Raw genomic sequence first — 27,025 nt, forward strand, 5'->3', positions numbered from 1 at the left:
TCTGTCCCCGATCAGTGAATAGGAACAGAGTCAAAGAAAGTTAAATGAAGTCCATTTGTACAGCACATTGCAATTCACAAAGCACTTTCCCATATTGCTTGCAGATGAGCCTCATAACAGCTTTTCAGAGCAGAGAGGAAAAGGGATTTGCCCAGAGTCCAGCAGGTAGCCAGTGACCCAGTCACAATGCGAACCAGGAGTGCCAGTGCCCAGTCTGCGTGCTCGAGCCTCCCCACAGACCCCAACATCCTCTTTCTACACTCAGGGATGGAAGCTCGGGAGATGTGCCTGACGGTCTTTTTTTGCCCTCCCTCCCTGCAGGACAGTAGCCCACCCTTCCAGCCTTGCAGACCATGAATGGGATGGCCAATGTGAATCCCGCCAGCCGCCCTCACTACGCCTCCTCCATCCCGGTGCCTCGTGCCTCTTCCCAGACCAGGATTCCTACACCGGGTGCTTCTCCCCAGCTGCGGCCGCGCCAGACCGGCCTGGCCCTGAGCCCACAGAGAGCGGCCTCCCCCAGACTGGGAAAGGCTGCAGGTCCTTCTAGAAACTCCTCTCCTAGGGCCTCCCGGGGGAGAGGCTCTCCCAAGTTTGCTGGATCTGTGAGGGAGTCAGCCGAGGATGGGGAAGGCTCCTCCAGCTCCCCATGGAATAGTCCCAGGACAACCCCGAAAGCAGTCCTCTCCAGCCGGGCTGGATCCGGAAGAATTGGGGAGAGACAAAGCACCCAGAGAAAGAAGAAGAAAGCCCAGGAAGGGACTCCAGTCTGCCAGACCCGGGGCAGAAGCCCTTCTCGGACGAGCTTTCACGGAGAAACTCAAATACCGGAAGTTCGGAAGCCTCCCAGCGGCCCAGGAAAAGACCAAAGAGATATAAACTACAAAAGTTCTGGGACCCCCAGGTCTTTGGAGCCTGATGAGCGGGCAGCTTCATGGGCTTCCTCGCCAGTCTGCAGTCCAGCGCAGGGCAAGCGCCCCTCTCCCTCTCCAGGGGCCATTAGCTTCTCCTCGGTCCATCAACAGAGTCAGCCAGTCACAGCCACGGTGGCTCCCTTCCAGTACAGGTGAGCTGGGGAGCAGGCAGGGAGGGAAGGGGGCGAATTACAATTTGCAATTACAAATGCAAATTAAGTATCTTCCTGACTAAACTAACTTCCTGTATTTTTTGCCCTATCCTAATGGAAGGAGAAACTCTCACTTATATTTTGGGTGTAGAAAAGCTTGTACATCATCCCCTACACACCAGGGACCTCTGAGGCATCAAAGCGGCTGGAGGTGGGGGTAGAGAACCACCAGGAGCTTTAACCTTCAGTAGAAGGCAACTTGTGTATCTTAATCTCTGAAAAATTGAATGCAATTTAATATTACAGGACTAGGCCTTTGGAGTTCAGGACAAGGAAGTGAATGGTCCCAATACACTCTGCACGTGTTTAGGCTTCATTTAGACTGTTACATTCAGTTGTGAACACCACATTTTAAAAGGACATCGACACACAAAAACACATGTAGAGCAAGACTGACGTGTTGTTGGGGGATCAAAAAAGGTGTTATAGGATGATGAAAGGAACTGAAGAAGTTTGCTTTGGAAAGGGAAGGCTTAGAGAGGGTCTGAGCACTGTTTTCAAATATTTGAAGGGCTGTCATGTTGTAAGATGAATTAGATTTATTTGGTGCAGCTCCAAAGACCTGACTCATCACCATGGTGGTTGGAAGTTAGTTCAAGACAGATCTGAGTCTCAAGATGAAGAACTTTCCAAAAACTAGAGAGCATTACAAATTGACTGCAAGGCAGTGAACTCCCTGTTATTGCAAGAATTCTAACTGACTCCATAGCCAAAGGGAGCTCTTACCAGGGTGACCCCTGGCTCTCAAAGCATATCTTCTGCCTGACTGTACTGCCTGCAAAGTGCACCGATGCTTCTTTTCCTAAGGGGCAACTCACTTATGTCCCTTGTGACTTTCTTCACTTTGATTCTGCAGCTGATGAGAGAACTCAAGAAGCAGAAATGCAGGGCAGGCCTTCCTTTGAGTGGCCTTTTTCCAATTAGTAAAATGTTTCCCTGGTGACTCTTTGGCTTTCTTCTCCTACCTGATTCCCTTCATTTTGAATTCATTCTTTGGGAAAAAGTGTCTAGGCATTAAATTGTTTAAGATTTTACAGTAGCTACCTTACAAGTCCCCTGGTATATTCGGAACCTGACATTTTCCAAAGAGGTCAGAATTATTCATCCAAATATTTTAATGCAGCTTAAACAGAACCATGTTTCATTCCTCCAGCAAACATTTGTTGCATGTTTGCATTTTAAACAGAAATGGAAATGTGTCACACCACCCCACCTCCTAGACCCTGCCACTTTTAGGCTCTGGATTAGGGTTGGAGAGAAGGTCGTGGCATAAGCAGGAGTTAGATTAAGACCGAGGACCCTCCAAGATGCTACAAGCCAATGGGCAGGCACCCAGCACAGTCTGCAGGGCCTAGAGCTGCTGCCATGGCAGCTCTGCCAAGGGCCAGGCTGGGCCACCCTTCCGAGCTTCATAGCCAAGGAGGTGCCATCTGCTCCCTAGAATCCACAGACATTGTGTTTTCATGGAAATCTCTCCTCCCTCCCTGCCACCCGCCCCAGGATCTCAGTCTTCTGCAAAGCCCCAGTGGAATGCAGAAGCAGAGGTCACCTGTTTCCCTCGCCATCTCCAGCCTGGTCATGACTGACCTGCTTCTCCAGGGAACAAATCCTGTAGCCATCTTCTCCCCTGCCCCATCCTCCACAGCCCTTTCTTTTCAAGGGCCTGGGTGTGGCCTTCTCAGTGAAGCTTATCTCCTGTCATCCACCACCTCCCTTTGGACCCAGAGAAGTTGCAATGCCCCGTCTGCTCTCAGAAGACCCCGGTCTCACACATCTAATTCCATCACATCCTCAACCTCATCCCTCTCTGCTATCCTGGAAAAGAGCCACAGCAGCTTCACCGCAGCCCTTCCTGACTTTTCCCAACTGCCAATGCACCCTCCACCACCTCCCTAACCCCCAACAGTTCTCTTCTTCCTGCATTGGGTGGGCCTTGGCTCAGACTTCAATTGGAAGTATGGTTAATGGTATAAGAAGCGTAGGGTTACTGGTGTCACTACTGCAATTTTCTTCTCTCTGATTCCACCTCTGCCTGACTTCTAGAATACACAGTGCTGTCCATTCAGGTTGAGAAGTGAGGGTGGACATGGAGACCTGGCTGTGTTTAGAGAGGTAGAGGAAGATGTGGATAAAAATACAGAGCTGACTGAGATTAGAGATAAAGGCTGCCGTCCTCAATGTTTCTGCTATTGGAGTTTCTGGCCCATATGACTGATGCAACCTCACCCGCTCTTGCATCATATTAATGGCAGCAATAATCATGACTGTAACTACTCCTTTTTTAATTTTGAGTTTTTAATTTATTTATTGGAGACAGTCTTGCTCTGCCCTCCAGGCTGGAGTGCAATGGCACAATCATAGCTCACTGTAATCTCAAACTTTTGGGCTCAAATGATCCCCCTGCCTTGGCCTTCCACAGCTCTGGGATTAACAGTTGTGAGCCACCACCCTGGCCTATTCCTATTTTTCTTTTTTCTTTTTTTTTTGAAATTGAGTCTCACTCTGTCACCCAGGCTGGAGTGCAGTGGCACGATCTCGGCTCACTGCAACCTCCATCTCCCTGGTTCAAGCGATTCTCCTGCCTCAGCCTCCGGAGTAGCTGAGATTACAGGCATGCACCACCAAGCCCGGCTAATTTTTGTATTTTTAGTAGAGGTGGGGTTTCACCGTGTTTGCCAGGCTGGTCTCGAACTCCTGACCTCAAGTGATGTGCCCGCCTCAGCACCCCCACCTCAAGTACTGGGATTACAGAAATGAGCCACTGCGCCTGGCTGCCTATTCCTATTTTTACCACTGGTTATTGCATACCTGCTCTGGCCCAGACACTGTGCTTAGCTCTTTACATATATGATGTTAATCAATGAAACAGTTGACACTTTATATAAAATTCCCTCTCCCCAGTAGAATGTTCTGTTACTTTCTCACCAATATGTTGCATCCTCTGCTTCAAAATCCCAGGTCCATTCTAATCTCTTCCAAGAAACCAACCAACCCCAGTCTTTCTTTATCCCCTTGGCACTCATGTACTTGGACAGACATTTAATTGACAGTAAGAGCCCGGTGCAGTGGCTCACACCTGTAATTCCAGCACTTTGGGAGGCTGAGGTGGGCAGATCCTGAGCTCAAGAGTTCGAGATCAGCCTGGGCGACATGGCAAAACCCCATCTCTACAAAAAATATGAAAATCAGCTGGGCGTGGTGGCTTGAGCCTGTAGTCCCAGCTACTTGGGAGGCTGAGGTGAGAGGATCACTTAAGCTCAGGGAATCAAGGCTGTAGTGAGCCTTGATCACACCACTGCACTCCAGCCTGAGTGACACAGTGAGACCCTGTGTCAAAAAAAAAAAAAAAAAAAAAAGACAGAGAGACAGTAGTACATGGTGATTGTCCCCATCATACCAAACACCCCCAGGGACCAGGATGAGGCTTCCTGCTTTCTCTAAGGACACCCCACCCTGCCTTACACCCAGCATTCACCTGAGGGACCTGAGATGCAAAAGAGCTCAGCACGCTTTAAATAGCTTAGAAAAAGCTGAGCAGAAGAGCAAACACCTCACAACTCTAGACTGTAAAACTGATCCCAGCCTTGGGGGGGCATCTTTTCACCCCATGATGGAAGCCAGACCCAGAGAGGAGAAGAGATCTACTCCAGGTTACACAGTGAGTTAATGGCAAAATTGAGCCCAGAGTCCTGGCCATCTAGGCACTGAAAAAAGTGAAAACTGGAGAGAGAGAAAGACAATCTCAGTGGCACTGGAGACTCTCAGGATTCCATGGCCCAGCCCTTCAATTTCCCCTCCTGCCTGCACAGCCCTCCCCTCCCCCTCCTGCCAAGCTGCCAAAGGCTCCATTTAACTGGAGACAGCGGGCGGATGGGTGGGCGGGCCAGCTCCCAGAGCCTAGGGTAATTGCCTATAATGAAAGCTCCCACAGCCTTTGTTCCTGGGAGCAACTGTACGGTTGAGGTTGTGCTCAGAGGTCTGTGTGCACTTGGGAGCTGGTGCCCAGAGACCTCACCCTTCCTTCCTGCTACCACAACGGGCCCAGCAAGAGACTTGTCCTCCCAGGAGTCACTGTGATTGCAGCTGAGCCTACTCCTCCTTCTTTCCTGACCTACCAGCTGCCTGGACTACGAGCAAGCCCAAAGCCTGTGTGCCCCCTGTGCTGCCAGGAATCAGTGACTTCAGCTTCAGAGGGAGCTCTTCCCTGTGTGTATGTGCAGGGCTGTACATACTGCTCATCCTGAGGGCAAGGATCATGGCAAGCCAAAGGAGCCAAGGCCTGGAGTTGCTAGGGTATCCCTCTGCCCTATAAGTGATAACGTTCCTGGGAAATGGATAGATTGTAGAACGGCAAGGGGTGACAAGCATCGGGCATCCCAGTGTCCTCTGGGGCTCCCTGTCTGGCGCAGCTTTGCGCAGAAGGCCTGCTGCCTGCTGGAGGGCAGGGGTGTGCACATACCCATCAGGGAGGGACTGGCCCTGAGTGGTGCAGGGCACTATCAGAGAAGAAGAACCAAGTTCTAAGAGGGTTTTCTTAGCCCCATGGAGGGGCTTAGAGACCAGGAAACCTCTACCATGAGTGATTACCTTTTCTTGGTCCCACAGGTTGCAAACTGACCAGAAACCTGGCCCCCTCTCCCAGGGCAGCTGGGCCCTTGATGGCTACACTGAGCCCCTCCATGAGACTGAGGAGAGCTTCTCCTGCATGGGTAAGTGCTCTGGGGGAGACTTCCTCCTAGGGTTGGGAGGCCACTGCGCTAGGACTACCCACGTGGAAGAAGAAGTGACCTAGGCTGGATGAGTCCATCTCTTGACAAGGAGACATCAACCTATGAATTGCACTTTGAGTTTTTGTCATGCTTGACTCAACCCAGGATTGTTCCATCAAACCCAGGAGCCCTTCAGGGGCAGCATAGGGAAGTGGCCAGGGCGTGCCATGTTTATGATGCCCAGGCTGTGGGAGTCACTGCATGTGTGTGTCATGTGAGAAGTCGTGACACAAAAGTAACAAGCTGGGAGTGAAAGCCAGGTTCTGAGTGGTGCCCAGGTTGAAAAATGAAGGTGCTGGAATTAGGGAGGCAGGCCAGAGCCATTTGGCTTGCTGCCTGACAATGCTTCCCCTCCCAGAACCACTTTTAACAGGCCACTCCCACACATGTCCCCTTCCCCATGTCATCCTGTAGTCATGACATATCACCTGAGCCTCGGGAATGTGAGATTCACCAGGAAGATCCCTAAATCTCAAATACAGCAATATTCCATAAGGGCAGAGGGACTGAGGGTCCCGGGTGCATCCTCAGGTGCTCAGTGTCTCTGAATAAATGAATGATGCATGGATGAGTGAGTGTCTTAGGTACCATTGGTCAGGTCCTAAGTGGGTCAGATTCAAAACTCAGCAGCACTTAGGAACGTGTGTTGATTTTCTTACAACATTAAAAAAGTGTCTAGAGGATGGCTGTGATTCACACCAGGGGTACACGAGGCTGCACACTGCAGGGAACCAGGTCAATCCTTTATTTCCCAGACAAAGGGAAACTTGCCTCAATAAAGTAATGAATTTCCTTTTCACAAACCTGAGATTGTCCAGAGGGTTTGTCTCCCAGCTTTGTCTCAGTGCCCTGCTCCAGTGGGGCAAAACTGGGGCTTAGAACACAGCCCGACCCTGAGATCATTGAACAGGATGGTATACTGCTTCTGTATTCTCTGTGCCCTGCTGGGCAGGTGACCGGATTTCCCTTCTTGGCCTGGGAGCCGGGACCTTTTGAGCCCTTCCTAGGCCTGGTCTATAGCAGCGATCTTGGAGCCACTGCAACCCTAGAAACAGCAGCAGCACTCATTCTTCCATGACAAGCCTTGTGGAGAAGGGTTATGGGTTAAGGATTGGACATTTGCAAAACAAGCCATCTCCTCCCACAATAAGTATACATGCAGGAGAACCAGGGCATGGCAAGGGACAAAAAGAAACCAAATTTCTCTGGCACTGAAAAGTCATCAGAATTAGAATGTGGTAACCAGGAAACTATGTGGAGCTCTATTTTTACATTTGCAGTTTTGTTAGCGTAATGGCTTCCTCATGTGGATGCCACATTGTTAGAGCCTAATGATCTCCATGCACCTAACCCAGCGCTCGTTCATGATTATTATCTGATGAGTTGATGAGAGGACTTTTACTTTTAATGTCTGCTTCAGACTAGCATTAGGAATCCCCCAGGCTTGTCAGCTGGAAGACCACCCTCACTGGTTAGATGTGAAATTGTCTGCTAGATCATGGTTGGGTTCCTCTAGGGGGACAGAATGCCGGGGAACCTTTGGAGGAGGGCTTTACCAGAAAAGTGAGAAACACTGGTTTTCTCCAAGGCTCCTAGGGAAGGGGAGCAGGGTTCACAGCACTGCCTCTGCTCTGGTGCTAGCTAGTTGTCATGGTGACCCATCTCTGCCGAGGATACGCCGAGCTCTTTGATGGGTTGGATGGGGAGAGAGATTTGGGATTTGCCTGCCTTGTGGAAGAGGCTGTGCTCTTCTGAGCTTGAAGAAAACAGAGAAGAGAGGAAGAGAGGAGGCAACTGAAGGGTTTCATTTTATGCCTTGCCCTCTCACTCCCAAAGTCACTTGGGGCATGACATGTCTCATTCATTCATGTATTCCTTCATTCAATCTACAAACCATCAGTGAGTGTTTACCTTGTGCTGAACACTGTGCTTGACACTGGGGTAAAAGACAAATAAGACTTTGACCTGCCTTCAAGACGTTCACAGCCCAGGGATTCACTCCAGTGAGACTTATCTAGAGATTCTGTTGGGATCCCAGAAGCTGGGCCCAGTGACCTGCCCCTATAGGAGTTGACAAGGCAGCCAGTCCGTCCTGCCTCCCTCGCTAGGCCCCATGGCATGAGGAAGGCACTGAGCTTATTATCCCATTTTATAGAAGGAGAATTGGGTGCTTTGGAGAGTACTCCATCAAATATTTATATAATTCACAGAATCCAGGATAGTTATTTCACAGTTATTGATCATGTTATTTCCATATCAATTTGTAGATGGCTGGGGGTTTGGGGGCTTTTTTTGATGCTCATGTATCTTCCCTTCCTGAACATGAACTCATCTTGCCCCCGCATCACCTAGCACAGTGCCTGGTGGTCAGCATTTTGGTGAAGGAATGATTTGAATGAATGAGTAAGGAATTCAATGTAAATGGTTGCAGAGCTCTAAAATTTATCATCTATGAGCCCATTTCTTCTCTACCAGCTGAGAAAGACCAACCAGTCTTTCTCTGCTCCTTTCCCAATATGTTCCTCTCTGGCCTCCAAGTTCACTGAATGGGTTTGGGGGGTGAGTGCAGAGTCTCTGAGGGGAGTAGGAGAATGCCAAAGAGCTTTCTCAGCCTTGTACCACTTTCTTATTTAATCTGCCTGGACTCTGGGCATAGAGTCCAAACAAGGCTTTCTAGTATTTATATAGCAGGAGGAGAATCCCACGATGACTTGCCTCCAACCTGGGGCATTGGGGATGTTCTTCATATGTCCTGAAGGCCATCCACCAGCAGCTGCTCCTTCTGCCTCTGCCCTAGGGCAAGTGTGGAAATGCCCAGCCCACCGATGTTTGCACACGTGCCCCGACCCTCCGTGGCCCATCTGGGTCTGTTGGTGATAGCCCAGCACGGGTCCCATCTGCTCACTCTCCCTTTGGGCGCAGTGAGCACCGGGTAGTGCACAGACCACCATCAGATCTTAATTTGGACAGCCAAGAGAAGCCAAGGCTGACATTACTGCGTGCCCACGTGTGTGAGGCTGTGTGCAGGAGGACTGGGAAAGGTCGCCCCAAGGCTTATGCAGATTCCTTAATGACTTCCACTTTGTGGCGTGTTTGAATGAGCACTAAGTGGACCCACAATGAAGGGATCTTTTTCTCATCATAGCATGTGTCATCGGGAACAAACCAGAGCCTCCTCCCTGCCTCTTTCTCACACGAGGGTTGATATATAGAGAGAATGGGTGGGGCAGTGTGGAGTTTGGCTTCATACTAGGGCTGTTTTGCTTTTCTTCCTCTTTCTTCTCCCTTGTTGAGTTGGCTCCATCTTTAAGCCACAGTGAAGTTTTTCATGCCTTGTGGATTTTAAATAGAGCAGGGATAGAGTCTTCATTCTAAGGAAACTTGCAAAGCTAGCATGCCCGGGGCAGGAGCAAGGAATGGTAACTACTCTTTGGGAGAGGAGTTTGTTCTGGGGGTTTCAAGCTAAATCCAAGTATTCCTGGACTACAAATGACTTGCATCAAAGAACACAGGAAGTCAAAGCTCTGACAAACTTCATAGATCTCGCAAATTTGGCCTCATTTTCGATGGGGGAGAGAAGAGACTCAGAGAAGAAAAGTGACTTGCTCAGGACTGCATAGGAAGTTAGCAGGTGAACTAAACCAGGACCACTGCTTTCTGACTCTTTAGAAACTAAAAAGAACTAAATCGTAATAATGACTATCATTTGTTGAACACCCTACTATGTGCAGGGCATAGTGCCAAGTGCTTTATGTAAAGTCTTTGTGAATACCTTATACAATCCTTTGAAGGTGTTATTATTACTCTGTGTTATGAATAGGAAAGTCAGGCTCAGAGAGGTTATATAAAACCTGTCTGAGGACATCCAGCTAGGAGGCTGTGCCAGGATTCCATCCCAGGCTTGTCAAAAGGCCACACTCTTCTCTTACTCCCTGCCTTCCCATCTGCCGCCCACCAATGTTTGTACATGTGCCCTGTACTCACTCAGTCACACACCGTCCAAGTTCAACTCAGTCTCCCTTAGCCTCTGCCAAGCAATGAGGAAGGAAATGGGATCAGTAAGCCACAGTCCCTGCTCACATCTCCCTCAATCTGAGCAGGTCCCAAGCTGCCACTGGCATCCCTGTCACTCCAAACCTATGTCATTTCATGCTGAGTTCACACCGCTGTGTTCTTTGCCCTCTGGGGACCTCCAGGCCAAGATGAGCCTTATGTCCCAGCCATCCGTGGAGAGAAGACATGCAGACAATTGACTAGAAAGTAGAACAAGTTCAGGAGTTCAGGGGCAGATGATATTAGCTGTGTTCTCAGAGTTTCAGCAGGTTGGTGCTGTTGTGGGGCAGAAGTGGCTCGGGAGTGCGAGGGTCTCTGGAGACCCTGTTGGATAAACAAAGCAGCAATCTAGGACCTGGTAGGCTTCCAAGAACTGGGACGGGAGGTCATAACAGCTCTAGTAGCAGCAGCCGACACTTACCGGGGCTTACTGTGAAGCAGGCATTGTCATAAGCACCTTTAATCCTTCTAACAACTGCATGAGGTTTGGAATCTAACTCCCTACTTGCCTTGCATCACAGCTTCCTCACTTGTTAGCTGTGCAGCCTTGGGGAACTTATTTAGTCACTCTGTGCCCCCGTGTCCTTGATTGTAATCAAGGATGATAACAGTGCTTTCCTCATAGGATTTTTTGAGGATTAAATGCATGGATATTGGTAAAGCGCTTAGGAGAATGGCTGGTACATAAGAACTGCTCAGTATGTGTTTGGTGTTATTTGTTATTGAGGCAAATGATATTATTACCACACTCACTTTGCAGATGAGGAAACTGGGACAGACAGGTTAAGTGGCTTGCCCAAGGTGGTCTAGCCAGGATTTGAACCCATGCAGCTGGTCTTCAGAGGTCATGCTCTTAACCATACGTTCCATGACCTCACTGGAGGGGAAGATGACTCAAGTCTCGGAGTTCTCCCAGGGAGGCCAGGAGAGGCAGTGGGATCACCAGCCTGGCTCTGGGAGGGGCCATGAAGGAAGAGGCCAGAGAAGTGAGGTCATCCAAGGTACCTGCTGGAGGGGTTTGAAATAGAAACTGCAGGGGTCTGGATGCTATATCTTTAGAGGAGTACGGGGTGGGGGAGGAGATGGACTTTTCAAGATAATATTTGGCTGGGAAGGGGATTTATCCCAAGGCAGTGGATTTGACCCAATGTTAGCCTTTTCAGTGGAGTGGCAAGAATAGCAGAAGCTGGTCAGCTTCGATCCTCTTTTCCCCACGGCTACCTTGGACTCAGGCCCTCCCACTCTAAAAGGTGTGTGAGTGATTCTACGTGGTTTTTGCAACTATGAGTGCTCCACATACAGTACAAATCCCTTGCTCTCCAGATCCTGATTGTGGTTCCAGAAATCAAGAAATCTTGGCAAGACCCAGCATCGCTGTTTCTTGCTGCACCAAGAAAACCAGGACCTCTGCATTGCCCAACTCCAGAGGAAATTCATATCCATTCGCTATTTTTTTTTTTTTTTGAGACGGAGTCTCACTCTATCGCCCAAGCTGGAATGCAGTGGCACAGTTTCAGCTCACTGCAAGCTCCGCCTCCTGGGTTGATGCCATTCTCCTACCTAACCCTCCTGGGTAGCTGGGACTACAGGCTCCCCGCCACCATGCCCGGATAATTTTTTTTAATTTTTATTTTTAGTAGAGACGGGGTTTCACCGTGTTAGCCAGGATGGTCTCGATCTCCTGACCTCATGATCCGCCCGCCTCGGCCTCCCAAAGTGCTGGGATTACAGGTGTGAGCCACCGCGCCCGGCCCATTTGCCAATTTCTTATAAAGCACTTACTATATTCCAGGTGCTATTCTAGAAGCTTGGAATACATTTGTGGACAAAATAGGCAAAGACTTCTGCACTTGTGGGCCCTTTATGATGTAGCCTAGAGCTGTGCATTGTACAACCTGTGCAGCTGTACATGATCTACACGGTGGCCCTGGAGAAGCCCCAGCTCTGGAATATGTCTCCCACCCTAAAGAGCAGGAGCAGAGCTTTGGCCTCATGACACTCCTGGGACGACAAGCAACAGCAGTCTGTGGGCCGCCCCCCTTCGCCCTGAGTGCTTGAATAGATGAGGAAGGTGATAAACTTTCCCCTGTGGTTTTCCTAGAGAATTACCCCCTATAGCCAATACCTGTCTGTCCTGGACTTGGCAGCCTCTTAGCAGATTTTTAGAGATTCAACTCTCCAACCTGCAGTGATCTGCTTCAGCTCCTCCTAGAAAATCCCAACCACTTGTTTAGTTCTCCATGTGTCTACGAGCCATGGAAAGGTTCTGGGAAAAAGGACACTTAAGGAGAGGTGGCCGGGTTGACAGGAATCTCTCCAGATCAGACTGCTCCATACAATTCAGAGGTTGTTATCCAGGGAGCTGTGGAGCAGTTACAAATTTCAGCTATGGGAGGCGGAACTAATTGCTAAACTTCCACCGCTGCTGCTCCCTACTTCTCTGGCCAGTCCAGGTAAGCCTCACCTCAAGCGCAGCTCTGAAGATCTGGCCCCTCAGGTCTTTGCCCCATGCCTGGGCAGATTGGCCAGCCCTCCTTATAACTCTGAACTGTGGTCTCCCTGGGAAGGCCCAGGGCAGACAGAGAGCCTGCAGAGGGGGCTTTATCTCAAGAAGTGCTGGCTCCACGCCAGTCTCGGCCAAGGCTGAAGTCTCCCTGCAGCACCACTGAATGGGCAGAAACTGGAACACACCATCCCATGCCCCCCAAACTCCTTTGTAAGAGGATTAGGGTCCCCTGGTGAGAGACTTCCCTCCCCACTATAAGACTGCGGGCAGGCTTACACAGAAGGAGCTCCAGGGAGAGGCAGTTGAAGAGAGTGAGGTGACACAGACACAATAGCCAGAGAGATTAAATGCTGAGAATTACCCCAGCCACAATGTTCATCCTTGAAAAGGGCGGAAGGAATAAAAAACCTGCCTTCCTGGGTGGTGGGAGTCCCAGGCTTCAGAGGGAGCAGAAGATAATTAAAGGTCAGAACTTATGAAGGGTCAGCAAGTGTGGGGCCATCCACGCCAGACCAGATGAGCCCAGGGAGGAGGGGAGAGCAGAGAAATGCTCAGTTGTCCCTTCTCTCAAGAAAATCCTTCCAGGAGAAGGAAATGAGAGTGTCCTGAGGTATGAATGACTGAGGTCAGATAAATAAGAGAACTTCCTGGCAGGAGGAGAGCTCAGCCCCAGTGGAAGTGGAAGGAGAGCAGCCTGAGGTTCGTATAAACACCGGCACAGTCCGGGGGCAAGAGCTGACCTCATGAGCTCACTGCATCCTTCCTGCTGAAGAATCTGAGGTTGCATGCAGGCAGGAGGGAGCACAGAGGTGGCAAGCCCCTCGTGATGACATCAGGCCCTGTGAAAGGCAACGTTCTCATCATGGCATTGGAACTCCCACCCATCACACCAACGAATACTCTTAACATTTGCAGAGCAATTTTCATATTCCAAGTAATTGCCAGTGATTATTCTATTAAAATTCATTGAAATATGAGTCCACGGCATTCCTCTGTTAGGTTTAATGCCTTATTCAAAAACCTAACAAAACTCTAATAAAGCACAGAGGTGCCAGCACAGAAAATGAGCGCAGCCACAAAATGGGAATATCTTTCTCTCTAGGGTAGTAAGAAGGCCAGGTTTCTTTAAACCATCTGTCCCAGCTGGTTCACACTCAGATGGGTAAAAGCTTCTCATTACTTTTGCAGTTGTCTTTACTTTTTTAGAGTCAAGAACCTCTTTAAGAATTTAGCTGATATTACAATATATCCCCCCAGATAAATGGACATATTCACAGTATTTGGCTTATGTTTGATGGCTGGTACTGTGAACCCCCGGAATCCAGTCTGTGAACATAGATTAAGAAATTCTGTTCTAGGGTAGTGATGTCATCACTGTTGACAAAGTCACCACAGGTTTGGGCCTTGTGCTTTTCCTCATCAGATTTTTGGGTTTGTGTGGCCAACAGTGAATTAAGAGGATTTACTGCAGAATAAGATTATCTCCAAGGTCCCTCTTAGTGTTATGATTTAATGACCTTAAAACATCCAATTCTTCATGGACAGGTCAAGTTCAACTCTAGATTTGCCCATCCCAAAGGACACATGCTGATACGAGGAGTTTGCTCGTCCCCATCCAACACATGGGCACAGCCACAGGCACACACCCTATCCTCTCCTTCCTTTGCCTGCCTGGAGTTCTCCCTCCCAGGCCTGCAGTTGCCATGACAACGGATCTGGGTGGGTCATGGTCTAAGGGCGATGTACCTGGGTGGTGCAGAGCTCTGCTGGGGCCCAGTGTGCAATATCCACCCCAGTGGTGTGTATGGGACAGTTGCCATGGCAACATACAGGCAAAGCACATATGGGAAACATCTGGACTTCTTATCCTGGGCTCTTTATTAGCCTGAAGAGCACAGGGATCTGATTTTAAATGAGTACAGTTTCAGACAGAATACCCTAGATTAGGTGTTCTTTTGCCCTTCCCTACTAGAAGCCCCTGAGCAGAGGGAGCAGAGATTCTCTAGCTCCTACCCCCACCCAATTTCTTAGATGACCAACTGTATATATTCTCTTAAGGTCACATAGCAAATCAAGAAGACAACCCAGAACCCCCAAGACTTGAGATTAGGGAAGTCCTCAGAAGATCCTGACCTGTTGGGACTGTCAGGTCCACTGAAAGTGACCAAGACCCCAGGACATAGGTCATGGGGTTGAGCTATGAAGCAACTGGTGTTGCTACAGACCACTGGCTCTGTCCGAAAGATTCTCCTCTGCCACATTCTCACTCCCAGGATTCTGTGGGGCAGTCTTAATGTGACTGCAGTCCTAGACCCATGCAGACTTCAGGTGCAACAGGTGTCTGGGTTACAGGAGCTCCTCAGCAGGACAGGCAGGAGAGTCAGGGCCCTCCTTCCCATTCTTCACTCCCCCGTCTAATGCCCAGTCCCCCTTTCTCTGCCAGGATCCAAGACTTTCCTGCTGTTGGGTTCTATATGTCTTGGAATCACATGCAGTTATTATATTAAGCAAGTCTCTAGAAATAGCTGCATGGTAATAGCATGAAGTTATGGGAAGATGTGGAACACACACAGACCTTTATTCAATTTCTGATTTCACCAGCAGCCTGCTGTGTGGTCTTGGGCAAGTGTATTTCTCTGTAAAATGAAGATAATGATAGCCCCTGCTTCAAAGGCTTTTATGAAATGATGAACATTACATGTCTAAGAAGGTCCCTGGCAATAGGAGGTGCTTAGTAACTGTAAGATCTCCTGTCCTTCAGTTCAGCAAGCATCAGTGAGCCCTTACTAACTAACTAACCTATGTAGGGCACTTACAATTCCGCTGGCAGGAGAGGATATCTCCCTAGGATATAAGTAGGCAGAATGTGGGTACACGGCCCCTGACTATAATCAGTGGGTAGGAAAGGCAGAGCAGTGTGCGATGGGGTAGTCTGAGAAGGCCTCCTGGAGGAGGTGGCTCTGAAGCTGGGCCTTGAAGGGAGAATTGGATTTGAATTCATATAACAGAAGGCATTCAGGAAAAGGGCAGAGCAAAGCAAAGGTGCAGGGGTGGGGTCAGACCTGGACCAGGGGCATTTAGAGGAAAGCATTAGAGGGCAAGTTTACCAGCAGGTGAAGCCAGAGTGGGGAAGGGCTTGAGTACTGCGTGTTGGCCAGCACTGGCCTCTAAGGCAGCCAGATAGCAGAGGCCGGGAGACTGTCCTTCCCTGGGAGGCCATTTAGGTCATCAGGTCAGAGATATGTTTCTCTGCAGGAGATCATGGAGTTCTGGCTTTAAAAGAAGGGAGGTCTCAATGCTTGGAGATCTGGACCCCACTCCCCAAGGACAGGAAGGAGAAACCCCATGCCTTATTGTGCACTGCCAGGGCTCCTCTGCTGAGAAACCAGTCACGAGAAATACAAGTCCCGTGTTCTAGCCTGGGGGCCGGAACACTTGGGAGAAACAACAGCCCAGCCCTGAGTCAGACCTCCCTAGCCCCTGACTTTCTAGCTGAGAAACCCTTGACTGAAGGAGGGACCAGTTTTTTGGATTCCAGCTCCTAACCTTCCCTCCCAGGTCTGAAACAGGCCCTCTCAGGAGCCTTCAACCAGTTTCCACTCTCTCCAGGGCTACATAGCCCCAAGCCCTGCCTCTGAAAGGAGGGCCTGTGCCCCATCCCCGTCCCAGCCTGGGGAGTCCCAGCCTCCAGCTGGGGACATGGGCTTCAGGCTCTGGTCTTGTTTACTTGTGTGACTAGAGGTGACTTGTTTTCCTTCTAAGGGACCTCATTTCTGCCCTGGTCCTTTCACACGACAGGCAGGCTCATCCCTGCTCTACCCATGCCCTGTTGGCATAGGAATTTGTGTCCAGGCAGCTGTGAGCTCCAAGGAATGTGAGTTGTAGCTTAGAATTTCTCGGCATTTCCACCCTTCTGGAAGCTCCCCCGAGCCAGTTGAGCCAGAGGGCAGACTGAGGCCCATGACCTCTGGCTCCACTCCCAGCCTCTAGATTTCTCTGCCTCGTTTTCCCCAATAGACAGGAAGACAATAAATCTCTCTCTGGAGCCCACACACCTAATCTGTAGCCCAGAGGAAAAATCCCCAACCACACTGAGCTCAGGGAGTCTTCTGGGGCCAGAGACGGTGAGCCGGGGACCTGCAGTGTCCACAGAAATGTCTCAACTACCAATGCTCTGGCGAAGCAAAGGCAGTGGCTGGGCTAATGGACCAATCTAGGAAGGCTTCCTGGATGAGGCCCTGGAGGTGTGAGCCACCCAGAGCAGCCATATTGGACCACTGTATCTAGTGTCTCCTTTTTTTTCAGCAAGGGGGAGAGGGGGATGGGCCTGAAGTCCCAGCTGGGATTACTGCCTGGGCTGTGAGGATACGTTGCCCACTTTTCCCCCTGCCTCGCAGAGGTGTGGTGAAACTCTCCCCATGCCTCTGGGCAAAGCAGAGATTTAGGGGCAGAAGAGGGTCTCATCCCTGAATGCCCCAAGGTCATTCCTCTGAAGAACTGGAGCTTCCTTCAAAGGAGCAAGGCAAGGGTCCACTGGCCTCACTCTGGCCCAGGGCTTCAGGGAAGGGAGAAAAGATGCTGCTGGGCCACCATCCCAGAAGCTTGGCTTCCATTCCACACACCAGCTGCACTGTGACTTGCCACGGGGTATTAAGAGGTCACTGCTGTTTACAGTTCCCTACACATCTGTTCTGAGTCACGCATTCATTCATTGAATCAATCGCCATTCACCGAATATTTTTGAGAGCCCACTGTGTGCACAGAGCTGGGATGGGTTTTGAGAAAAAATTCAACTGGAGATGGATCCTTGGAAAACACCAATGGGTGAATGATGAATGACAGCCCTGAACATTAGGAAACGATTAAAGTGGCTGCAGTGAACTGCGTGGGGAGAGTCAGGGAAGGCAGCTTAGAGGAGGTGGATTTGGCCTCAAGAGGGGCCAGGGAGAAGAGAGGACTCTGATTCTACCTCCAAAACCAGATCCTCCTGAAGCCTTCCCATCTTGATGGCAACTCCAATCTTAGAGTTGTCCAGGCCTAAATCCTTGGGGGGACATGCTTGGTTCCTTTCTTTCCCATACACCTACATTTGGCCAATAGCAAATTCTAACAGCTTCAAAATATATCCAGAGCCTGACCACTTCTCACTGCCACCACAGTCACCAATCATTTCCAAGCCACCATCATCTCTCACTTGGGTGACTGCAACTGCTTCTGCCCTTGAGCCCAGCAATTTGCTCCCCACACAGCAGCCAAAGTGGCCTTTTCAAGAGGGAAGCCAGGTCACGTCACTCTCTGCTCCCATCCTGCCAAGGCTCCCATCTCACTGGGAATAAAAGGCCAAGCCCTTGTAATGACCTAAAAGGCCCTCTCTGCACAGGCCTCACATTACCTCTCTGACCACATCCCCTGCCACTGTCCTCTCCCCTCCTTTCTTTCCAGCCATGCTGATCTCCTTGCTTTCCTTTGAAAACAGCAGACACGGCCAGATGCGGTGGCTCACACCTGTAATCTCAATACTATGGGAGGCTGAGGCCAGAGGATCAGTTGAGCCCAGGAGTTTGAGAGCAGCCCAGGCAACATACTGAGACCCTGCCTCTAAAAAAAAAAAAAAAAAAAATTAGCCAGATTAGCCAGGCATGGTGGTGCACACCTATAGCCCAGGAGGTCAAGGCTGCAGTGAGCTGTGATTGCACCACTGCACTCCAGCCTGGGTGACAAGGTGAGAGTGAGACCCTGTCTCAAAAAAGAAAAAGAAAAAAGAAAAGAAATGAAAAGAAAACCAGGCACACTCACCCTCAGGGCCTTTGATCCTGGTGGGCTGTTCCCTCTGCCTGGAAATCTTTTCTCCCAGATATCCATTGGCTCCCAAATTGCTCCCCCTTTTCCTTGAGATCTTTACTCAAATGTTCACCTTCTCAGTGCAGGCTTTTTTGGGCCACCATATGGAACATTCACCCCTGCTCCTGGATAATTCATATTCCCTTTCCTGCTTTTTTCTTCTTAGCACTTTTTAGTAACTAACATCTCTCTCTAATTTATTGTCTTTCTTATCCATTAGAATATAAATTCACGAGGACAGGAATTTTGGTCTGTTTGTTCTCTGTGGTATCCTCCAGCACCTGTCGTAGCTGGCACTGAGCACGGCACGAGTAGTCAGGAGCTGGTCATCCAGATGCAGACAAGACAGTGCTTAGCCGTCAGCTATTTCGGCAGCCCTAGCCTGGCTTGGGTGGTTGCAACTGCTTCTGCCCTTGAGCCCAGCAATTTGCTCCTCACACAGCAGCCAAAGTGACCTTTTCAAGAGGGAAGCCAGGTCATGTCACTCTCTGCTCCCGGCCTACCGAGGCTCCCATCTCACTGGGAGTAAAGTTTTGGGTTACTCAAGAAGTCCCACGTTTTGGGTGCTCAAAAAGTCCCTGCTGATTAGCTGGAATGACATGAGGGAATGACATGGTGGAGAAAAGGACAAAAAGAAATGGGGAGCAATGGCTAGAAGGCTTTCCACAAAGGCAGGGGTGTTGGCATCTGCTAGGGAGGTGATGAGGAGACCTCATGGTAGGCGTCTAAGCAGAGAAAACGTATGGAAAATGCTTGTCACTCAGTTGGGCAGTGACAGCTCTATGCTGGTCCAGAGTGAGTGGGCTAGGCTTGAAGAGCCATGTGGCTGGGTTCCTAGCCCTTGCTCTCCAGACCCTGACTGTGGTCCGAGAAATCAAGAAAAAATTCCCCTGCTCTGCCCATAATCCTGGAGGAAGCCAAGTATGGGCTCATGTGCCCCCTTCTCCCTCCCTCAGATCTCCCCTTCTCCCAAGATCACCTTTCTCTCTTCCTTCCTTCTTTCCTTCCTTCCTTCCTTTCTTTTTCTTTCTTTCTTCCCTTCCTTCCCTCCCCCTCTCTTTCTTTCTTCCCTTCTTTCTTTCCTTCCTTCCTTTCTTTCTTTCTGCCCTTCCTTCCCTTCCTTCTTTCCTCCCTCCCTGCTCTCTTTCTTTCTTTCTTTCTTTCTTTCTTTCTTTCTTTCTTTCTTTCTTTCTTTCTTTCTTTCTTTCTTTCTTTCTTTCCTTCCTTCCTTCCTTCCTGTCTTTCTTTTTCTTTCTTTCTTTTTTTCTTTCTTTCTCTCTTTCTTTCTCTCTCTCTTTCTCTCTCTCTCTCTCTCTCTCCCTCCCTCCCTTCCCTTCCCTTCCCTCTTTCTCTTTTTTCTTTTTTCTTTTTTTTTGAGACAGGGTCTCACTCTGTGGCACAGTAGTGCAATCTCAGCTCACCACAACCTCCGCCTCCCAGGCTCAAGCGATTCTCCTCCCAAGTAGCTGGAATTACAGGTGCGTGCCACTACTGCCCAGCTAATTTTTGTATTTTTAATAGGAACAGGGTTTCACCATGTTGGCCAGGCTAGTCTTGAACTCCTGACCTCAAATGATCCACCCGCCTCAGCCTTCCAAAGTGCTAGGATTACAGGCATGAGCCACCACAGCAGGCCCCAAGGTCACCTTTCAAGGTCAATGAGCTAGGGACAGCCTGGCCACCTTCCCACCCTCTCCTGTCTCTGGCTCTCCCTGATCCCCAGTTCTCCTAACACAGTCCCAACTGACAGATTCCCCAGACCCCCCACAGACACCCGGGTTACATCCGTTTCTAATCACAGGGGTGTGAGAATGTGAAATCACACAGCATGCGTCTCTTTGGCTGTATGCCTACATCTTCATTCTTCAAATTGCTTTAAGTTATCTGTCAACAGATGTGGTCAAATCACTCATCCTATCGCCATTCCAGAAACTACCAATGCCTTTGGAAAGAGAGGAGTGGGGTGATGAGCTGGTCTTTGGGGCACTGGGGATTGGGGACTTTAATGATTCCAAACCAGCCTCTTTCTCCACCTCCCCTTTAGAAACTTGGTTACTGACATCACCAGCACCCACTGCCTGCCCAGCCAGGCCTCTCCCTCATCACATAGCCTCTTCATTGATCATTGATGGTAGGATCTCTCTTCAGAGGACAATTTGAAGCCTGTCATTCTACAGAAGAGGTAAATGACTGAGTGGTAGAGGCTCAGGGCTGGGTTTGGAGATAATGTGACAGGGCAATTCCTTCTCTTTTTAGGAATCACTCGAGGAAACATTCTGCACATATTGGTTTTATCGACTGATGCTGGAATGGCTGTTGCCACGGCAGCAGAGCGCTCCCACTGCAGTAGAGGATAGTGGGAAACTCACGGGATGTGAAAAGAATCAAAAAAGAGCCAGATAGAGGGAGAAGTCACATTAGGGAGTGTCAGAAACTTCCTGGATGCCAAGATGGCCATTTAAAGGGACCACCACCTGGCCACAGCAAGACCCTTTAAAGAATGACCGTGCACAGAGACTGGCACTCAAGGGGATTGGCACTGAATTAATCCGTGAGATATGCATAGAAGGCATCTTCCATTTTATAAACTGTCAGGTGACATTTCATGCAGGACAGTGTGAAGCACTAGGTTTAGATGGTAGGGAGGAGGCTTCTCTTATTGACAACACTTTTTTCTCTTCTCAAAAGAGGCAGAATTTCAGGAGCTGTTTCTTGAAGGAAGTGAAAGGACTTGGGATTTGGGGAATAGGATATCCCATGAGAGCATGAGACAAGGTACAGAGTAACAAAGAGGAATAAAGACGGGGGAAGGGACCAGGCCAAAACACCAAATCAAATGAGAGAGCAAGATAACCAGGAAGGAAGGAAGGAAGGAAGGAAGGAAGGAAGGAAGGAAGGAAGGAAGGAAGGAAGGAAGGAAGGAGGGAGGGAGGGAGGGAGGGAGGGAGGGAGGGAGGGGGGAGGGAGGAGGGGGGGAAGGGGGGAAGGGGGGAAGGGAGGAAGGGAGATCCGGCCCTGGGGAGGAGGCATAAGGTGACAAGGAAATGCAAGTGGACAGAGCAACAAGTGAAATAGTGTTTCGTACCAATTCTAAAGAATTTGAGAGGCACTAACCTACAGACATGGGTGTCAGAGATGAGGGACCAAATTAAACCAGGGGAGAGGGCACCAGGTTTTGCTCACAGCACAATACACTGGGTAGAATGTGTAACTTTGAAAATATACACAGTAAAAATAAGCTTTCTCAGCCAAGATGGTAGCCAGTGAATTTCCTTTTGTCTGCTAAGGAGAAGATGAATTTACATGCAGAAAGAGGATATAGAGACAACAAGTAAGAACAACTGTAATCTTGCAAGTCAGAGAATAGGTGGTGTCAGATTCTCAAATTGCGATTTTTAGGAAAGGTGTGGTTCTCCTGTGATTGAGTTAGGGGCATCTTGTGTAAATTAGAGAATGACCAGTGAGTAAGGATGAGGACTGTAGAAGTGATGGCTTGTAACCGCGTTACAAATACCCTGAAGGATGGGGTAGGAAGGATATGGTCATGCTTACTCAAAGATTTGGCACCAAAGGTGGGGCCTGATCCCTTGCTTGAGCTGGGACCTCATGTTTGGACATCAGCATGGGTACTTCGTGTGTGCCCAGAAAAGAAAGTCCCATGATTGGCCTCATCCTTTGGGCACTCTCTGTGCCTTGGCCAAGTTCTGGCATGATACCACTCACGTCCCTTTAACCAGTTCTTCACTGCTTGTCATTTCCTATCTGGAACCACGAACCCTGGTTCCACCCCTAAGTTTTCTAATGCTAGACATAAGCCTCTGAAGCCAGTCTGCATTGTGCATTGCAGATGGTACAGAATCCTCTTGTAAACCTTTGTACTAACTCCTGTCCTCTACTCCTCTTGTTATTCTTGTAACTGGAATATATACATCTATGTCTGTCTACCTGAGATGAATGTGTTGATGTGTGTGACATTGCTTTTTTCACAGGGACAGGATTATTATTTTCCCAAGTCTTGTATTGTCTACCTTGTGTTCCCTGCCAGACAGGAAATACAAGAGTTCAGAGTTCCTCGAGGACAGAATTGCCATCTTTTTTTCTGTGTCTCCAAGACAGCCAAGAGTCCATGCTTCTTACCAAACACTTCTCTGCTTGAGAACTCTATATTCTCAGTGCCACTTATCCTTTCTGCTATGATCTCTGTCATGGCAGATTTTATGGCATCTCAATCTGGTATTCCTGGGATACCACCAGAACCCTACAGTGCTCAGGCCTCCAAATCCATTTAACCAACAGAGTTGCAACACCTGCTCCATGCAAGGTGCTGAGTGACACAGTTCTACACCCGGAGAGATCCTGCGCTGGTGGGGGAGACAGACAGAGACACAAATACATTTCACACCAAGCAGGAGGTGATGATTAGTGTTAGGAGAGTGCGTAAACCATGCGACTCACACACAGAGTTCTTCAGATTCTAGGAGAAAGGGAGGAAAGGAGCCAGAGAGATGGAGGTTGGGTTTGGGGTGGGGAGATAATCTGATGGTTACCAGATTTTGGCAAAAAGTTCTTAGGGCTTTATAATCCCTAGAGTTTGGCTCCATCTGGGGCCTACTCCTCCTGGAGCAAGCTTTGCTTTCAGAGAATTCCCCTCCACTTTCTCCTATCCTTCACCTCTCCTGAGAGCCTTTTGCTCAGGCAACCTGGCGGTGATTTGGGAGGCCATTCGAGGATAGGCAGTGTCCTGTCTACTGAGGTAGTCCTAGGTAAACTGCAGACTACTTCATCTGGCTCTTGCTCCCCCTCCACCCCATCCCTGTCCCCCAGGGCCAGTTAGGAGGAAAGGAAGAAGGACTTGGGAAACATCTTTTAAAGGCACTCCACTGCTCTGCTTAACTCTGGCAGGCAAGGGACCCAGTGCAAAGCCTCTTCATGATTCCCTAGGTTTGACACAGGCCTTTACAGTTCCAAAGCCCTTCTACCTGTGAAGCTGGTATTATAACCACTGTAAAAGAAAACAGAACCAGAGGGGTTCAATGACTTTGACAAGGTCATGTGGTTAATTGGGACAGAAACCCAGTCTCCTGATCTCAAGAATTACTCCTTCCCCTGCAAAGCCCTCAGCCCTCTCCCCAGTCAACCCTAGGCCCCTTCTTTCCAAGCCACCCGTGTCCTACCCCGGTCCCCTACCTCCTGGGCTCAGGAGGGCAATCTTGAGCCTCAGAGACTGAAGTAGGGCGGGACTGGGAGTTTCCTGGGGGGAAACCAAAGAAGGCTTGGGGTTGGGGGAGGGGAACGAGCACCCTGGATATCATTCCTCCATCCCTCTCCCGATCTCTCTCCCAGGCCCACGGGTCCACTCTCTCTCCCGCATTCTGAGCCGCCCTCTCTCTGTCTCTTTTACGGGCACCTCCACACCTCCTCAACAGACCTTTATCCCGGACACGGCAGGGGGTCACCCGTGCCCTCCGAGAATCCAAGAACCCGCCCCGCCTCTAGGCGGAAAGCTGGGAGAAAAACTGGCCCGATCCTTTATCTCCCCCCTACCCCCCACTCATCCGCCCCTGGAGCTCCGCTCGCAGATACCTCCCCCTCCCGAGCCAGAAATAGACACACTCTCTCTCCCCCACCTCCCTCCCCTTGCGCACACTCGCTCCCCTCCTCCTGTTTGCTCCCCGCCTTCCCCTTCCCTCCTTCCTCTGCTAGGAGCTGCAGCCTGCAGCCTCGACTCGGGCTGGCTGGCTGAGTGCGGCCGGGGCGCTGCCGGGCAGTGCGGTGTCCACAGGACTGACAGGAAGGCAGGCCGCGGGCTGGGATCCGGACACCAAAGCACCGCAGGGCGCCGGAGGAGCCGCGGGGCTTCCATCCTTCCTTTGACTGATATTTAAATTTTAATTTGTATTTTCCCCGCCGCCCCGCCCCTTTTCCTCCGACCCCGCCCTTTCGCTCCTCGGCTTCCCTGCTCTTTCCTTTTTCCTGGCTTCCTTCCTCGCGTTTCTTTCCCCTGCGCCCTCGGCTTGCCTCCCTCCCTCCTCCCTCGCTCCCTCCCCCTTCCTCTCCCCTTCTTCCTCGGTTTCTTCCGTCCTCTTTCTCCCCCTCCTCCTCCCCCGCCTCCTCCTCCTGCGCTCCCGCCCCCTGCCCCCTCCCCCCGTGCCTGCAGACGCGCGGATCGTCCATGCGCTCCTCGCGGGCAGAATGCTGGGCAGCAGCGTCAAGAGCGTGCAGCCCGAGGTGGAGCTGAGCAGCGGCGGCGGCGACGAGGGCGCGGACGAGCCGCGGGGCGCCGGCAAGAAGGCGGCGGCGGCGGACGGCAGAGGCATGCTGCCCAAGCGCGCCAAGGCGCCCGGCGGCGGCGGCGGCATGGCCAAGGCCAGCGCGGCTGAGCTGAAGGTCTTCAAGTCCGGCAGTGTGGACAGCCGTGTCCCCGGTGGGCCGCCAGCCTCCAACCTGCGCAAGCAGAAGTCGCTCACCAACCTCTCTTTTCTCACGGACTCCGAGAAAAAGCTGCAGCTTTATGAGCCCGAGTGGAGCGACGATATGGCCAAGGCCCCCAAAGGCTTAGGCAAGGTGGGGTCCAAGGGCCGTGAAGCTCCGCTGATGTCCAAGACGCTGTCCAAGTCGGAGCACTCGCTCTTCCAGGCCAAGGGCAGCCCGGCGGGCGGCGCCAAGACCCCCCTGGCTCCACTTGCGCCCAGCCTGGGAAAGCCGAGCCGGATCCCTCGAGGACCCTATGCGGAGGTCAAGCCGCTCAGCAAGGCGCCTGAGGCTGCCGTGAGCGAAGATGGCAAATCCGACGACGAGCTGCTCTCCAGCAAGGCCAAGGCGCAAAAGAGCTCTGGGCCCGTCCCCTCCGCCAAGGGCCAGGAGGAGCGCGCCTTCCTCAAGGTGGACCCCGAGCTGGTGGTGACAGTGCTGGGAGACCTGGAGCAGCTGCTCTTCAGCCAGATGCTGGGTAAGTCCTGCCGCCCCGCCCCGCCCCGCCCCTGGCTTTCTTCTAACCAGCTGCTGGGGAAGGTGTGGGGAAAGAGAAGCCCCCTCCCCTTGCGCCTTCTCGGAGGGCCCTCCTGTTCACGATCAGGCTGTGATGGGCATTGCGCCCAGATGTGCTGAGCTGGCCAACCTCCAGATGCGCATGGCTCAAGTGTACCTTCTTAAAGACATTACAGGCGGGACCCGGGCTTGACCCTGGCCTGCCTGAGGTGAACTGGACAATGGGTGGGGGGTGAGGGGGGGGGTCACCGGCTCTCAGAAATAGAGCCAGAATCCCAATATAGCAAAACCTGGGACTGGTGGAAACCTCCGTTGTGGTGTGGCCTGCGCTTGACGGGAGCATCCCGCATTGCAAGGGGAGCGTCCAGCGAGAGCCCGGATCTAGAGAACAGATGTGGGAGAGCAGATGTGAGGGCTGGTTGGCCCCGGAACACAGCTGAGGCTCCACTTCCTCTGTGGATCCCGAGTGGGAACGCGAGTCGGATTTCCCCGCGGTGTGAGGATTCTGGCCAAGAGAAGCGTCTAGGGCCGGGGGTGGGCGGGCTGCCAGCTGCGCGCATCTGGGCGCACGTCCTATACCTCAGCCCCAGCTCTGGCCCCAACCCCTACACCCGCAGGTCTTTTAGGGCGTGTGGAAAGCTCGGGGCTTTAGCGCCGAGACTCCTGTTTGACCGGGAAGCCTTTGCCCTGTGGCTAATGGAAGCCGAGCAGGCGGGAAGGGAGGAACAAAGCTTGCTCGAGTGGAGGAAGCACGCAGAGCTGCTCCATTGTTCTCCATGCCTGAAGAGTCTATGCAAAAACACCCGAAGCGGGCCCCAGAACTGCTGTTTCTCTCCCCGGAGAGTCCCTGCCCTCAGAGAAGGATAGATCTGGGATGTGCCGGACGCCAGGCGGCCATGCCTCGGGAACTGGCACGGGCCCTGTTGGGGCCACGGAACAAGGACGGCGAGGCCTGGAGCCCAGGCGAGATGCTTTGGCTGCGCGGACTTGTTGCGGTGGCTGGGATGTGGGTCCTCCGGCGCCGAGGGACCCGAGCTTCCTGGGTACCCGGCAGGCTGCCCGCCCGCTGGGGGCTGGGAAGGGGCGTGCCCATGCGCGTGTGAAGGGGCGGGGCCGAGTGACGGGCTGGGCGGGTGGGAAAGATCCAAGAGCTCGCCCGGCGGCCCTGGAGAATGCGAAGCTGGAGGAGACCGATTTGGCCTGCTGCAGTCTTCCCAGGGACCCTCGACTCCTGTGTGGGCTAAGATGAGAGTCCTCTAACAGGGGCAAGGATTTGGGCCTTTGGAGAACCGATCCTCACGCAGAAGGCCGCAAATGGGCTTTGCAGGGACAATCAGGAGACTAGACAAGGGCAAAAGAAGAGCAGCCTTTTCCCCTGGGAGCCCCTCCTGAAGGTGGGGATGGCTGGGTGGGTGCAGAAGCTGACCAGGCAGCCTCACTCTGCAAAGGGAGTGTGCCACCCGGTCCTCAGTGTGGGGCTGAGGCTGTCAAAGGCCCTACCCCAGGGAATGGAGCAAGAGAGACAATAAGGGAAAAATTTAATAAATTTTTGGCAGGCACCATGGCAGGCACCAAGGAGGGATATGGACAAAATGCAACTGGCCCATGTGGTAGAGAGCCCTGCTGAGGGACTGGAAGCAGGGTGATAGAGGAAGGGACCGTGTGTGTGTCTGTGTGTGTGTGTGTGTGTGTGTGTGTGTGTGTGTGTCAGACTGAGAGAGGGACTTGGCCAGGGAGGGCAAG

General features: G+C 51.3%; 1 protein-coding gene across 6 annotated transcripts in view; it reads left to right on the plus strand.

The window, feature by feature from the left end:
- NAV1 (neuron navigator 1) overlaps window positions 1–27,025 on the plus strand; it is a 280,821-nt gene that overhangs the window by 85,338 nt on the left and 168,458 nt on the right. For 4 of the 6 annotated variants that reach the window (XM_015120319.3, XM_028852000.2, XM_078002577.1 and 1 more), the window contains exons 2-4: window positions 322–1,066; window positions 5,732–5,835; window positions 24,453–25,244. In XM_015120319.3, the coding sequence (XP_014975805.3) occupies window positions 354–1,066; window positions 5,732–5,835; window positions 24,453–25,244 (1,609 nt within the window). In that variant the 5' untranslated portion in view covers window positions 322–353. The remainder of the gene's footprint in view (window positions 1–321; window positions 1,067–5,731; window positions 5,836–24,452; window positions 25,245–27,025) is intronic. The other 2 variants (XM_078002582.1, XM_078002583.1) reach the window with 1 other exon arrangement.

The sequence above is a fragment of the Macaca mulatta genome, chromosome 1 (genome assembly GCF_049350105.2).
Source record: "Macaca mulatta isolate MMU2019108-1 chromosome 1, T2T-MMU8v2.0, whole genome shotgun sequence".
Lineage (NCBI taxonomy): Eukaryota > Metazoa > Chordata > Mammalia > Primates > Cercopithecidae > Macaca > Macaca mulatta.